This window comes from Poecile atricapillus, chromosome 1, assembly GCF_030490865.1.
Source record: "Poecile atricapillus isolate bPoeAtr1 chromosome 1, bPoeAtr1.hap1, whole genome shotgun sequence".
Lineage (NCBI taxonomy): Eukaryota > Metazoa > Chordata > Aves > Passeriformes > Paridae > Poecile > Poecile atricapillus.
The window spans coordinates 32,555,492-32,571,286 of record NC_081249.1 but is presented as its reverse complement, the minus strand read 5'-3'; the positions used below and the strand labels follow the sequence as shown (position 1 = coordinate 32,571,286).

Genomic DNA, 15,795 nt, shown 5'->3' with positions numbered 1-15,795 from the left:
AACTGATGCAGCTGGGAGAACTTCTGAGCTCCTAGATTCTCCCAACCCATCAGGACATAATAAAGTCACACACCAGCTCTCCCTTTGGCTTTCCTGTGAAAGAAGCTCAAGTACAAAGATCTAGAACGGAATCTCAGTGCCCTCTGCACATGCTGTTGATTTGGGAAATCACCTCAGAACAGCAAGAACTTTTTATTCAATTTACATGCCTCTTTTCGTTACTTTCCTACAACTGATGGAAAGATTTTATGGAAAAATCAACTCTTCCTGAGTTTTAATAAATTAGTAGCAAAATTGCCAGAAGTTACATTATAAAAAAGTTAGGGAAAAATAAATTACTTCTTAATATGCATGGCTAACCCAAACATTGAATCATAACATAATTTCCGTTCCGCAGAAATAGTCTCTCTATTTAGATATACAAAATTGCAGAGTTTTTTTAAAGTACCAACTGAAAATCTGCATCCTATGGGAGAACATAAAAATACTTATTTAAAAATTTATTTAAATCTCGTGTCTTGATGTGTATTCCTGCTTTCTTCCTTTAAAATTTAGCACTTGTTTGTTTGTCTGTCTGGAGGGTTATGTGATAGGAAAAGGCATAATCCCATCATATATTGTTTTGACAGAGAAATATGCTACCCTACTATGAAAAAGGATTAAAATGTTATTATCTATTATACAACATACTCTTTATGCAAAGTTAATCCCTTTTAAGGAGGCAGACCTGCCCTTCACAACAAGGAATACAGCCAGGCAAACTTCAGCAATATTCCTCTTAGAGAAACAGTTGAACAGGGCATTTCCCTGACTGTCCTCTAGCACCGTGAGGGAAACAACATTGAAAGCTGCATGACTGCCTCACTCTTTTTTCTTAGCTCCATCAGCACTTAGGATATGCTTTTGTTTTTCCATTAATTTTTCAGCGCCAGAAGCAAGAAAAGGATGGAGCTTTTTATTTAGTTTCCAGGATGCCTTGTTTTTTCCAGGTGTTAAAAGTAAATTAAATTGACAAGACAAGGCTAATGAGTCGAGGACTTGATGTTTTCATCTTATATTTTGAGTCTGTTTCAAGTAAACCTTTAATGGCTTCTACTAACCCCATTATCATCTGTCAGCCAAGCCTGGCAAAAGTAACAAGCATCGACTGGGCTCTACCCAAGATGAGTTTAATTTGGGAATCGATATTCACTGGTTTTTTTTACTTCTGTGGAGTACTGCAGGTGTTCTGGCTGACCTTGGCAGCTCTGGTCTCTCTTCATTCTCCTTTTCTTCTCAATTACTTGGTATTTGTTCTGGATCTTACAGTGGTTTGTTGTCTCTTGGTTCTCAAAACCCCAAAAGATTTCTTTATACTTTAAAGAAATTCTGCAGCAATTATTTTTCTTATTAGGAGATCAGTAAGTTCAAACATACAGTTCTCATAGTTTGGAGATGCATTATTGTAAATTTTAGTGGGGCCACTGATGTGACTATGGAAGACAATAACACAATCAATTTTTTTCTTTTTTTTTTTATCCACTCTTTAAAACAACAAAAGCAATTAGAAAACTTCATGTTCTTTGTTTCTTTAAAAATATGAAATCTGTTGTACTAGAGATCTAAAATAGCTTGAACCTTCTGGATTCAATCAAGCTTGTCTTCTGCCTTTGGAAACGTGCAAATCAGAACAGAAGAAAGGAAATGTTGCAACTTTTATGTTGCTTATCAGAGTCTACCTGGACTTCTAATTTCATATTTTATGTAATATTTTATGAGGTACATTTCAGTTACATTAAGGGAGGCTACAAGGAAAGGAATACCAAATAACCTATATTGTAACATCTGCTCACACACAATGAAGCATAAATTGTGGAACATGTCCTTGGAAATTTCTTGAAGAATTGAGTTAATTATGAAAGACCCAAAGAGGAGTGAGCTATGCGTAGAACTGTAAAGAGTTTGGGCACAGCTGGCTCTGGCTGCTGTCTCTAAGACAAAATACCCCAGGCTTCTCCTTCTTGGTTGTTACCAGTTTGCCAGACATGCTAATTGAGGGATGTACCTTTCTTTTACCCTCTTGGTCTCCCTAACATACCTTTTGGTGCCCTTCTTGTCATTCTTTGCATCCCCTACCATGTTCAGCTCCAGATGCTCCTTAGCCTTTCTTACCCCATTCCCACAGAACCAGACTGCATCCCTGTACTCTTCCCAAGATACCTGTCCCTGCTTCCATTACCTGCACATTTTCTTCTTGACCATTAGTTTGACCAGCAAGTCTCAGCTCAGCCATGCCCATCTCTTATCTTCCTTGCCTGATTTCTTACACCTGGGGATTAAGAATTCTTACAATCTATGGAAAGAGTCCTTAGACATCTGTCAGATCTGTCCCTGAGGGCAGTTACCCATGGATTTCTACCAGTTCACAAGGTTCCCCTTGTTGCCGTGGTCTCTAAATCTTACCCATAAGCTTTTGACCTATTCAAGGCCATTCTTCAGAGACAGCTCTTAACATTCAATCCATCTCTTGATGTAGTTGGGAGCTCCTTGCTCCTCTTTCCTGCTGGACAGCATGTAGCCACTCAAAGCTGCTCTCCTGTCATTGACGGCTACATTTCCCTGTCATATAATTGTTACAGTGTGTCAAAATCAGTCATCCCTTATGTTAAAAAATGTAATTTTTATTGATTTATATTGATTAATGAAGCAAAAGACTGTGTCTCCTGGTGCTCTAAATATCACAAATATATGTCAGATTTACAAGTGTAGGACAGCCAGGACTTCACAGCTTATGGACCAGACCCTCTTTAATGATCAGATTAATTTGAAATACCAATTAACAAAAACCTAAATAAGCAACTAAAAATAATAGAAACATTTAGTACATAATAGGTGTTATATTACACTTGAAGGTTAAGACTATTTTCTTTCTGCCAATGGTACATTTGTCACACTGTCAAACGTTTAGTAAAAAGAAAGATAAAAAGAACAGGCTCCCATTGGCACATGATGAGATGCTTAAATGGGTTTTAGCTTCAAATACACACTGAATAACTTAAGATATGTGATGAAATCATGGGAAATAACAATGACTGTCACACAGCAGACACTCCTGAGTCTGTTGCTGATACATTCAGCTTTCAGATATGCCATGTCTTGCTTCAGCACTTTCTCTTATTTTCTACTGGCACTGTAAGTGTAACTTAGCTAAATATATTCTTGCCAAAAATAACTGGCTCCCAGGCAGGTCTTTCATTTTCTAATTTTTTTTTTTTTTGAGGCTGATTTTTTTTTTTTTTTTTTTTTTTAAATTTTACTAATAGAAAAAATTAAAAAAATAAGACTGGTTGCTTTGAAAGGCTGGATTGCACCTGGGATTTTTAAGACTTCCAGTCTCCTTTTAGAAACATAAGTAAGAGCTGGGGGGTCCTATCCCTGAAATGCAATCACCTATATTAAACCTCGGATCCAGGAACAGCACTTTTTTTCTCTGAAGCAGGTTGCCTAGAGAGTTTGTTTCATATCATGAGCATCCCATCTTCCTCAGACAATTGTGCAGGGCAAATGGAGACACTGAGGATCCTTAGAAGACTGCTGCAAAACTGGGTTAGATGCCAGGTTCCTGGAATAGCCTACCATCAATCCAGAGTCTCTCTGGAAGACGGCACTGGCCCTAAGATATCATGAGTTAAGCATTTTAGGCTTCACTAATTAGCGCTTGCTGTAATTTTACTCTAGGGTCTCAATTTGCTGGAAGTAATGGCAGCTGCTCCCTCTCCAGAGAAGCCTTCAATCTTGTGGAGAAAATTTCACTATAAAAGGAGAGAATTTGGTCTGCTACTAGTAAAAACCTTAGCTCTTTGTGGAGGAACTGGAGCACGGGATATTACATGAATTAACCATGGCCCTCAATTCTGTCTGGTCAATAAGGAGGTAAAGGTCAACCATTGACCCTGGGGAAGTTTCACTGCTTTTTTTACCAAAGATATATAATTTATGTATTAGTGGTTATCAGATGCAATGTCATATTGGTTAATATTCCACTTTCATTACAATATGTTGTATAAATTTGGAGCCAGCATTGAATCATATAGCCATAAATGTTTAAAAAGGTGCCACTAATATACCTTGAACAATGAGACACAATACTAACAGGAACAGTAGTTCCAATATAATACTTACAATATGCACTAGTTTGGCACAAATCTACCATAAATCTGATGTAAAGGGTATAATTTTACACTGAGTGTACTAGCATCACAGATGAATTTGAAAGTTTCATAAAAATACATCATATTTGAGAAATTAGATAAAAGTTAGCAGAACTTGCAATAAAAATTAATTTTGTAATAAATATTATGAGTCTTGGCTTGGCTATAAAATAGAGTCATAAAAATCTAAAGATACTTAATACAGTGTCTCTTATGTATTGAGAAATTTATTGAGTCACACAAAGAAAAGTAGTTGTGAATTAGTCAGTAGTGAGTAGTCAAGGAACTGGATAAATATTTGACTCCCCAGGAAACAGTGCAATACTCCCTAGGAATCTAACTTATGTTAGATAAGAAAAAAAAACACCCTCAGGGAATTTTAAGGAAACCTAAAGAGAGTTAAAACTGAGCAGTGCAGGAGCAGAATACATTCAGAAAAGTTATTGGAATGACAAAATGAAATTTCGTAAGATTATCACCTATTTTAAATTCACTGTATCCTGGTGTCATTGTAGGTATCTCAGAAAAAAAGTGCTCAGAAACATTAATGTTCACAGGTTAACAAAGGCAAAGAAGATCCCTACAGAGCCACACACACTTCATAAATCTCTGGGATGATCAAATTTTCTTTGAAGATTGTCTTGCACACTAGCCAAGCTATTTGAAAAAAATGTGTAATTAAAACAGTTTAAAAGAGGGGAAATGAAATAAGATATGGAAATGTCCGTGTAAGAGGAGAATTAGCAGAAGAATAGGAAGAGGGATGTGTCTCAGGAATGCTTTGCATATTATGTTCATTTATTGGTATATATGACAAAAGCCATATGCTAAATACAGAGCTTGGGAGGAAACCTCAAAGGACGTATTTTCTATAAATATATTTATTCTTTCTTCTTTATCAGACCTCTCTATATTGACTATTCTCTGAAAAAGAGAGTCTTCTGAAGAGAAGGAAGGATGCATGTGATTATTTCTATCTTCCTAGAAGAGGAGAAAGTTACAATAGCTAAAATATGCTTATCACAAGAACTGGTTCAAGAATTCCATTGATGCCCCATGATCTGGTTCAGCCCATTACAGAGAGCACAGATGGAAATTCAGATCTGGAATAAAGCTCTTTCTGCACATTACAATGCCTTCCCAGCATCTTTAATGAAACTCCTCTTGAGACACGAACATTAAGCTGTGCTCCTTCTGGACTGTTCTTCATCAGAAGTAAATTTCTGCCCTCAGACTGTATTAATGACTCTGCTGATGACAAAGGAGATGAAACAAAGCACAGCCCATTCCACAAAACCAGCATTTACTTTTCTAGGCTAGGAGAAGCATATTAAAATGGGCAATGACAGCTAGTTGTGTTAGAAATTAATGATACAAGGCTCAAAGTACTGATTGCATATCCATAAGAGGTTTCATGTTCAAAGGGGGAACATTTGATTGAACTGAGTCTATATTTAGAAAAATGGGATCTGTTCCTATCAAGCACTATGTTAGATTTGGATTAACTTCTTTTAAAAGCATTGCACACTTCCTTCCTTTTTTTTTTTTTTCCTGCAATACTTGGCATGGTTTTGTATATCACTTTAAAAAAAACCCAAAACAACTCTAACATTTAAAGGCAAAAAATATTTGGTTTAAGTCCTGGCTGAACAACCTAGACCATCAGTGGTTGGAAACCTTGCTTTCTCCTATTTTAAACTGAACTAAAAGTAACGGAATTTTTTGTGAACCCTTGTATATGTATTTTGGTGTTTGCAATAAGAATGGCATTCTGGGCATGCCAACCTTTTCCTGTCTTGCAGCAATCCTCCTATAATGGGCAGCTCAGGACACTTGACCTTATGACTAGGGAGAAGATCATTAATTACCTACTGAATGTGCCATAATTCCTGTTGTTGAAGTCAAAGGTGCTTTTTAAAATGAACAACTGTATCTGCAGTTTGATCAGAACAGCAGCAAGAAAAATAAACCCGTGAAAATCCATTAATCAATTCAGTCTTTTTTCTTTTTCTTTCTTTTTCCTGGCCTCTTGCACTGCAGCTCAGTATTACTGCATCTGGTAAAGCCCCAGGCGTGGCCTTACAGATTGTTTCAGACCTCAGGTATGCAGCTAGCACAGGTTCCCACCATAAACCTCCTTGGACATAATTAAAAAGTTAGTTGACCAGATGCTGAAAACACGGAGTAAAGGGTTTGTCAGCTTCATTTTGGCATGGCTTTCATATGCTGTCACCTGAAGGAGTGTCAAGTTAACTTTGAGCACGTGTATGGGGAGAGTAGGTGAACATTTCTGCTCATCTGAAAAAAATGTAAACCTCAAACAATTAACTGTTACACAGTTTTGAGTGCAAATGTTCTCACATTATTTTGCAGCACTCCTAGTCCTCCCAAATTAAGAAAATCTAGAACATTCAACAGCCTCAGCAGTGACTGAGAAAGGAAAAGTAAAACTGCAAGCGAGCTAAAAAACAGTCACATGATAACTCTAATGCTGAAGAGTACTTTCAAGTAACTTACCCATACAGCCTCTTTTTCCTGCTCTTTAATCTATAATGCTCTTATCCCTCACAATAAAAAAAGTAGTGGCCATTACCACCAAGTGATCTTGTCATGCTTCACAGCTCCTAATGTATTGTTGTTTTCTTTGTTCAAACACTTTTGAGTTATTATAATATTTGAGCACCCACAGTTCCCTATAGAAGGAGTTTCACAATTAATTGCTTACCTTTTCATTCCCAGTCTGCGTTTTCTTGCTTATGTCTTATTTATTTGTTCTTGTGCTGACATCATCCTTCAGACAGAACACCTCCTCTTCCTTCCTGAAGTTTATGTGAACCCTAACTACCTCAATAAACCGAATTTTATGGCAGCATCCTGAGAGTATTTCCAAAATGCTCAAATCAATGCTGAATAGAGATAACCAAGACAGTTTAATGTGCTATTTGAGTGCCAAAAGAAGCACAGCAGCCTCCCTCGGCTCAGGAGGATAAATTAACTCAAATGAAGAACGACAGTAGCAGAATATTTTTACATTGCTGCATATAGTACTTTAAAATCCCATGAAGAAAGAGTGATTCTTATCGAGCAAAATCTATCCAAGATTGCTCCACTTGCAATCAAGTCACAGCATTGATTCTTTCTTCACATTTCCAGGGAAATGCACATTCGTACCATGCCTTGTTGTAGCTCGTTAGTGAGAAATCCTGCTTAGCACATGTGGTTGATCAAACCAATCTGGTGCATGGAACAGACACAAGCTGTCACATGGCACAGCAGCCCTGCATGATGTTCCTGGGATCAACTTTTCACATGAGCACTGTGCTGAGTGCACAGCTACACAAGAGCAGCAGCTACAGGCACTCACTGACCACAAGGCCTGGCATGCCAGATGAGTCCATCATGTCACCTCACATACAACACCTGCACAGGTTAATGAGCTTCAGATTATTAAAATATTTTTAAGTCCTATAAAAGAAACTAGAGAGCTCTGGGAATTTGTTCTTGAACAACAATTTTCCACAGGAAGGGTAGGTGTGTTTTGGTAACTACTGTTAGCACACTGAGATGGGTGCTTTCTATAAGCCATTGTTTTTTCCTTATTCATCCTGGCAACCAGATGAAGTGGAGCTCAGTTTTCCCACTGAGAGAGGTCATCAGCTGTCCCCAGAGTAAGAACAGGGTTAGGATGCAAATTAGCTGGCACTAGAGGTAAATATCCTAGACAAAATTTAAGATGAGTTTCAAATTTCTGAAATGTCAAGAGAAATTTATATAAAAAGTCAGAAATTTCAAATATTAAACTTCATCTGTGTGTAGAGGTGTGGGGAATACTTCCTGAACCCTGTGCTTCTTTGTGCCTGCCTACAGTGGAAACTACAAGATTTGTCCGTGTGCTGAGGAACAAACAGGAGGGATGAAGGGGGAAGCAGAGGTGCGCCGTGAATTCTACAAAAGTTTTTATTTTATTCAAAGACATACATCTTGGAATCCCTAATCAGCTTGTCCCTTCAGAAACTTGTCAGAGAACGCAGTAATAAATCATTCAGGCATTCACTCAGTCATTCACTTCATGAGTCCCACTGAGTGCCATCTAGCTAGACTGCTATGAATGTACACAAGACTGAAAATACGAGTTATGTAACAAATTAATCATATAGGAGATGTCCTGTATGATGGTAATACCAGTGCTAAAATTGTTCAAGGAAAAAAAAATGTAATTCAGCATGAATCTGGAGAAATAAACCCTTGTTATCAACATGAACAAAAATGTTGTCAAAACTATAGAACATTATTTTAACATTCCTCTACAGGATCCTCCATCTGGCAAGAAACTACAAGGAACACACATAGAAACTGCAACACATTCACATTCTGCTTTAGCCTATGTAATCTCCACAGACAGTAGTACATGTCTGACGGCAACACGTGTGTATTGCAAGGTGAGAAGTGTTCTGAGCTAATAGATCAAATTAGGAGGAACATTTGCAATACAAAATGTATTTGGAACTTTGCCATGGAGCAGAGCCTGCTAAAGTACTGATGATATCCTCTCCTTTCAATAAAAACCACAGAGCATAATTTACTTGCATTTAGCAACTGCCTAGCTATTAGGGAATGCAAGGTTTGAAGTGACTTCCCGTTTATTAGAGTTCACTTTCTTTGGATATTGCTATCACAGGATCAATCAAATTTATGTGGTAGCTTTATTTATTATCTTTGGACTTGAAACTTTAAGTAGGTTTTCATAAATCTCTGTAATTTGATTTTTAAAATCAAAAACCTTTCCCAGCACTTCAACAAAACAACAGCAGGTTGCCACGAAAGCAGTTTTATGTAGTAACTAAAGATAGCTGAGGTGCATAGAGTTCAGTGACCAGTGTTCATTAGATGGAAAGCTCCTTCAGGAGCTATCAGCCTCTTGGCCCGTTGAATATGCATATTACACAAACCCAAATTAAACACACAATTGTATATTTCTGGCCAGGTTCACTTTTACATATAAAAAATAAAAAATGGCAACATAGTGATAGAATTTTGGAGGAAAGGGAGATATTTGCATGATAGGTTTTTAAATTTTTTTCTTGGGTAAAAAGAAAAATATGCTCTGAGTCAGAAATTCAAATCTGTTTTGTGATTGTGTATCACTGTTCATACTGTACTTAAAATAGAAATCAATAACAATGCATATGCACAATAAATATTTATTATGAAAATATTCAATAGTGTTATTCTCCTCTCACTTTAAAAGGGATTAGGGAGATAATCTTGTTTCTAAATAGAGAGACAAAACAACACATTTTCCTTTCACTTTCTGAAGGACATGTATCCTGAGTCTTAAAGATTGTCAAGATTAAAACCTTCAGTGGAGCTCCTTTTAAAAATGTTTTTAAAACCTTTTCATTGTGTAGCTTTGGATTACAGAACTGTGCAGGTGTTCTCCTGAGCTGACAGCTCTCAAGCTTTTTCAAATGAATCCACATTAAGATAACTTCTTATTGCAATATTGAACCTCAAAATTAACTCACCTGATTTTTTTTTTTCCATACATTTCCCCATGTATTTTTTTGTCTGTTAGGACAGTTTTAAATATGCCAGCAAAACAACATACAACACAACATTGGGACTTCTGGACAAGCTGAGCAATAAAAGGAAAATGAGATTTACAGTAGCTGCACCATTTACTTTTACTATGAAGCAGAGAGGCATTACCAGGCTACATGCTATAAACTCAGATGTTCAGAGGTTGCTGGGCATGTCCTCATGCTGTGCACCTCCACCAGGAAACTGAAGTTTCAACTCTCATTTGCAGTGCCAATAGATTGTATGAATTAACATTGCACAGACTGGTATGAGTATCTGCTGAGTTTGTGACTGTAGTATCAGCTAAAAAGGCAGGTTCTAGCAGAAATAACAGAGTAAATCTGTGGGAGACTTCATGTCTTAAGTCCACTGATGAGGAGCGCAAGAGAGGAAAACAAAAGTTCCTAAGTGTTTGAGCAAACCTAAACTTCTTATACCAGTTATGGAACAACTGACCAACCTGACCAAAGTCAGAATTAAACTCACACCCCTGCATATGAGTCATATACAAGAATAAGGCATCAAAGCAGCACTTACAGCTGGAGAATATCAGAGGACATGAGTGTTCATCCATGGGGAAGTTGTGTAGCTGCAGCTGGCACTCAGCATTGATGGTAAGCCTGTGAAGAAACCAAGGAAGGGTCTGTTATTATCTGCCAGCACAGGGAGCAGCCAGAGGAGGAGGCAGGGTAACCTAAAGCATCATGAAAGAATGCTCTGATATCCATAAGTAAGGCCTGAAAGGAAAGAACCATATTTGCAAATTGTTCATTGGCTATTTAAGCCTGATACAAAACAATGATAATGATTTTAAATAATTTCAGACACATCAAGACTTTCTGGATCCAAGGAAATCTGTGCATATGTGTTTCTCTAGAAAATTCATAATTGAAGGTTCTGGGATGAAAGCACTATTCTTTACAAAAATAACAGGAAATATGGCTTGTGTAGTATGTAATTCCACAAAATTAGAACTTCAGAGAGAAACTTATACAACTATTCTCCATGTGTACTTATAGTGTGAACTTAAAATTCTTTCCATTTCTTCAGGCTATCTCTCCAAAACTTAATAAATCTCTATATGCCATTCTGTATCTCACAGATGGAACAAAGAGATCAGCAGAAACCTCTTCATCCCTACTTGAAAGCTGGTTTTACATGACATCCCTAACACAAAGTATACTATGAACACAGTCAATTTAAAAATTGCTAACAAAAATCAATAATCTTCAGTCTAATAGCTTACAAAGTGAATGTACTTACTCAAGGAAAATTTAATTAAGTGCTAGTTTATTGTACAGTCTTTTTAAAAAAATACTACTTAGTTTCATGACAGAACTCATGCATGTGGGCTATGTGAGTTTTTCTTTTTGGAAACTAAATAAAAAGATTAAAAACTCTGTGGAAAAAGGTTTGTGTCTCAGATATAGGATGACACAGAGAAAAACTCTTTCTTGGAAGAGGTCACCTGTGAGGTAATTAATAGCCTTATTGCACTGACACTAGAAGAGGATTTGCAGTGTTGCAGCAGGAGGGCATTCACACCCTGAAAGGGACAGGGAAGAAGATGGAGAGGTGAAAGCACACTGAACCTTGTGTGCTTTCTCCTGTACACATAATGCCCATCAGCACCTGACAGCACCAGGGCACACACTAGCTACCTCTGCCATGTCATACCAATTCTGGCACACAGGCCAGATAATTGGATTTGAATTCCAAAGCATTAACCATGATCATTCTAGCAGCTTTTCCTGTGTGAAAAGGAGGCTGACCTGAGTGACCAAAAAGGACTCAAAACATCTTTCACATACTAAAAATGCTCATTCCAATGGGTCAAGTAATAACTTAGTTTTAGCTGGTTTAGACAAATTTTGTAGTCCATTCAACAAATAGTTTCTTTAGTAAGAGGTATACAATTCTAAATACTTTCAGGTAGATACCTGATCTGAGATACTGAAACAGAACTGAATAGAGAAAAAACAAAAAAAAACATTGAAATTTCCTCAGAAAAAAAACCCCAACCCAAGCAAGAGAATATTGACGCTGACACCTTAATCCTCAAACTCTTTAGCTAAAGGCAACTGAAATACGCAAGAGCTCTTCACAGTAGAGAAAGCCTAAGAGGGAAAGGGCACTAAAAATATCAGCAGCTTTTCCAGATGTTTATTTCCTTTCTTATTGTTTGCCAAAGACTTTGTACTGGAGCCCAACAGCAGTTGCAAGCACAATCAGCCCTCTAAGTTGCACTAAGAAGGAAATATAGCGTGAAAGGCACGTCTCCAAAACTTGTGGAACATGGCTTATGGCAAAACTCCCTTCTGAACAACTCAACTCTTCCACAAGTAAACACATACTTTGATTTCCACAGGCTTTTTAAAATGCAAATATATACAGTATTTCTAATACCATATAGTTGATTTTATCACAAAGATTAGAAAACTGTTAAAGCCTTTCCTCCAGCAATTCACTCTTGTGATGAGATGTGACAGACTATCTTTCAGCATGACTTATTTGAAGAATAGGGTATTGGCATTAACATGAATCTAAAAACGTTTTATCCAGCCCTGCATCTAACTCCGATCGAAAAGGCTTTTAACAGGTTTTATGGGACTACATATTCCCAATTTTATTACAAGCACTAAAAAGCCCAGCTTGTACAATTTAGACAGACTTATTTCCTGTTTCTCAAGGTTTCTTTCTTAGAAAGACAAGACTTTGTTTTTTAAACTTGGCAGTACTTATGCCTGAACAGCTAAATATTTGTAAAGCATGGCCAAGTACACATCAGGAAGAAAACAGCAGAGCAGAGCAAAGACATTGCTGAAAATTACTATTACTACACCAGAGGTGGGAGAAGCCTTCAGCCCTGCACATTGCCGAGTGCTCACCTGAGGGTGTACAAGATCTTGCCATCATTCCATATGCGGAGGAGCTGGTTGGGGGTGGTGATCCAGTGCGCCTCTGCTGTCTTTGAGTTACGAAATATCGTGTCTGGGATCCAGATCAAGCCAACCATGTTGCTGTTCAGAGTCAGTATTTTCATGGTGCTGTTGAAGCGAAGACGGCTGTCTGTCCATGTCTGGGCAAAAAATATATCAATTTGATATTCCTGCAAAGAAAGCATGATACAGCAATTGAAATCAGTTCTTTGAAGAATCACATTTCACATTTGGTGTTTGATTAGGTCTGTTCTGGTGTAGGGTATGCTCTGGCCAGTGGAACTATATTTTCCTTTTCTACTGCCTTAGGATTTTTTTTTCCAATTTTTTTTCCACCCTTTTATTTTTATGTCTAGCTGCTTAATGAAACATGCCAAGCATCTCACTTCCATTGGTCCTGTGCCGTAACAATTTCAGCATTAGCACATTCTCTTTCCTTGTCTCTGAAAAGTCACAGCTAGAAGGTATAATTTACACAGACTTCTTTGTCATAGGACCAGTAAGAAACATGAAACATGAACAGAACACACATAAGCTAGAGAATGGTAAATTTCCCAGATTATAGCAATGCTTTTTAGGGAAGAGGTTGTGTAAATTCAATAAATTATTTTTTCCATTTGCTAGCAGTTGTTCAGCCACTCTTTCTCAGGCCACATTGCAGCAGAATGAAAAGGCAGGTTAGTGCTCCTTTACAGACATCTCATGTATCCCTGATGCTAAGAGCTGAACACTCATTCCTGAATATGCTAGTACCTTAATTTACATGAATTTTTTCCCTCTTGTTACTCCATGTTTTACTACTCTGTTTCTGTAGGTAAGCCATCATAGTACATATAAATGAAGAAGTTAAAGTACACACAGACAGACAAAATTAGGTGAACATATAAACACACTGGTTTATGCATTTAAGACCCCATGGAAGAAATTGTATTTTAATTCTGTATTTGAATTCAAGCCACCAGAAGCTGCAAAAGGTCATGCTTCATTTGCTTGTGTTCCTCTTCCTCTTTTCACAGACTGAAAAATGAAAAATAGACAGCTCTATTTTTGAACCTCAGGGAAACAGCCGAGTCTGTCATGCAATACCCTCCCAATTTCACAGGGCTGGCTGTGACAGGGATGACATTTGCTGATGTGGCACAAAGTGTATGCTCAGAACAGAGGCTAATACAGGGCTTGGGAATAATCCAAAGGAAAACATCTCTTTAGGACCCCTGGTAGATGCACTCCTGGTGTATCTGAACAAAGATAATTAGGGCTATGTGTAAAGTTTGGTTTGTCTTTGACAACTCTGAATTTTCTTTTATTTATTTTCTTTCTGTCCATTGTTTTAATACAATAGTATTGGTTTTTTTCTTCTTTAGACAGCTAGTAGAGCTTGTAGTCTGAATTGAAGAGAGTGCTTTTGCTAAGATACACCTGTTTCTCCTGTGCTATTACATTTTGGGAAGGCTATCTCTTCAAAGCTGATATAACACCAGGAAACCTAATTCACTGGCACCATAATCCAAGTCCAAAACACACTCTGGACATCTCATCTCTAGATGGTAAATGATCAAAAGTTGCATAGGTGGTGCTAGAATGTATCCAAGCACCAGGTAGTAGATCACCTCAGGAATTAAAGCCTAGCAACCAAAGGCACGAAGGACCATTTTCCTTCATAGCTTATCTCACTACTCTTTCCCATTGTATTATTACCTTTATTTTCGCAGGGAAGATGACAGATTTGAATCTGAAGAGACTTTTCTTTCGTATGGATGACATCTCCACAGATCTGAAGGATGTAAGGTAATGTACACAGTGTACTTCTGATATTCAGAAAGAACACACTTAATGCACCAGGTTTTAGATGCCAGAGCGCTGATCTTCTTTCTTTAAGTCAATTGCATTTTAGCCTTTGAAAGTCTAGTGAGAAGTGTTTGGCACATTCAGCTTCTGTAGAGAGGAATATGCCAGACATGTCTATGGGTTTCTCCATATGCTGAGTGAGTAGAGTTGCTTTTCCTAGCCCACATGTGAGAATCTGTATTTATAGAAGCAGAGACCATTTGTATACAGCTGGCTAATGACAGTGCTGTCTTTTCACAGGACAAGTTTTTGCATGATATTCAGATTTGAGCTTATTTTATATGAATGCTTCATTTTGACTAAATTTAGGAGTAGCCATAGTTATTTTCTAGTATATCATGCATATTTAATGATTTTTAGGATTTAAGATATTCAGGATTTCTGAATTTTTTAAGATTTTTCTGCCAAAAGAAAGGATAGACCCTGAGCTCCTTAATACATTACCCTGAGAAGGTACTGCAGCTAGATATGAGCAAAGTGGGCCCCAGGAGCAGTATAAATGTAACATTGTGGTTTCTATTCCAGTAAGCTACTCTGGCTAAGTGAATTACATTAGCCAGGAAACAGGGTCACTCTAACACCACTGCCCAACTCCTGTTTTGCATCTTCATTATTTATTACTGCAAGTAGAATGTGCCACCAATGATCATTATTCAAAATACCTGTACAATGGGCCACTCCATTTGCCTTAATAAAAAATTTCAACTCAAATTAAATGGTTCCCAAATCTTCTGAGTTAATTAGTTCTGAAAAATATCTGCATTTTTCTTTTGGCAAACTGGGATGATAAAAAAACAAAGGAGCATTTTTAAAAGAAAAGTCATTAAAGTTGTTTGAAGTTAGTTGTATTGACTTTTTAAACACTTTAACACGATTTATTTTTTAAAGTATTTACAGTGCTCAGATAGAATGTACAAATTATGAAACTAAAATTTTCCCAGTAAAAAGAAGCACATATTTCTGTTTAATATCTGAATTGAGATTCTTGCCATTAACCCCTTTTAGAAGTGAATTTTATATCAGTAAATCCCTTATATTAATCTCTGGAATTTCTTCAGTCTTTAACCAAGCAAATAATGAGGTATGATATTTAAATAGTCACTGTACCATGAAGGAACAGAAGTCACTTGTAAAACTGGCACTCAGTTCTCCACTTCTAATGGTTCTAAGTCTTGCATATTTCAGAAAATTACTTCTATCTTCACTGACAACAGATACTCCATTCCCAGTGAAGTCAA

General features: G+C 37.2%; 1 protein-coding gene across 1 annotated transcript in view; it reads right to left on the bottom strand.

The window, feature by feature from the left end:
* GABRG3 (gamma-aminobutyric acid type A receptor subunit gamma3) overlaps window positions 1-15,795 on the bottom strand; it is a 291,784-nt gene that overhangs the window by 130,252 nt on the left and 145,737 nt on the right. Inside the window, exons 4-5 of the mRNA XM_058846360.1 lie at window positions 12,659-12,879; window positions 10,308-10,390 (exon numbers count right to left, since the gene is read on the bottom strand). Of these exons, the coding sequence (XP_058702343.1) occupies window positions 10,308-10,390; window positions 12,659-12,879 (304 nt within the window). The remainder of the gene's footprint in view (window positions 1-10,307; window positions 10,391-12,658; window positions 12,880-15,795) is intronic.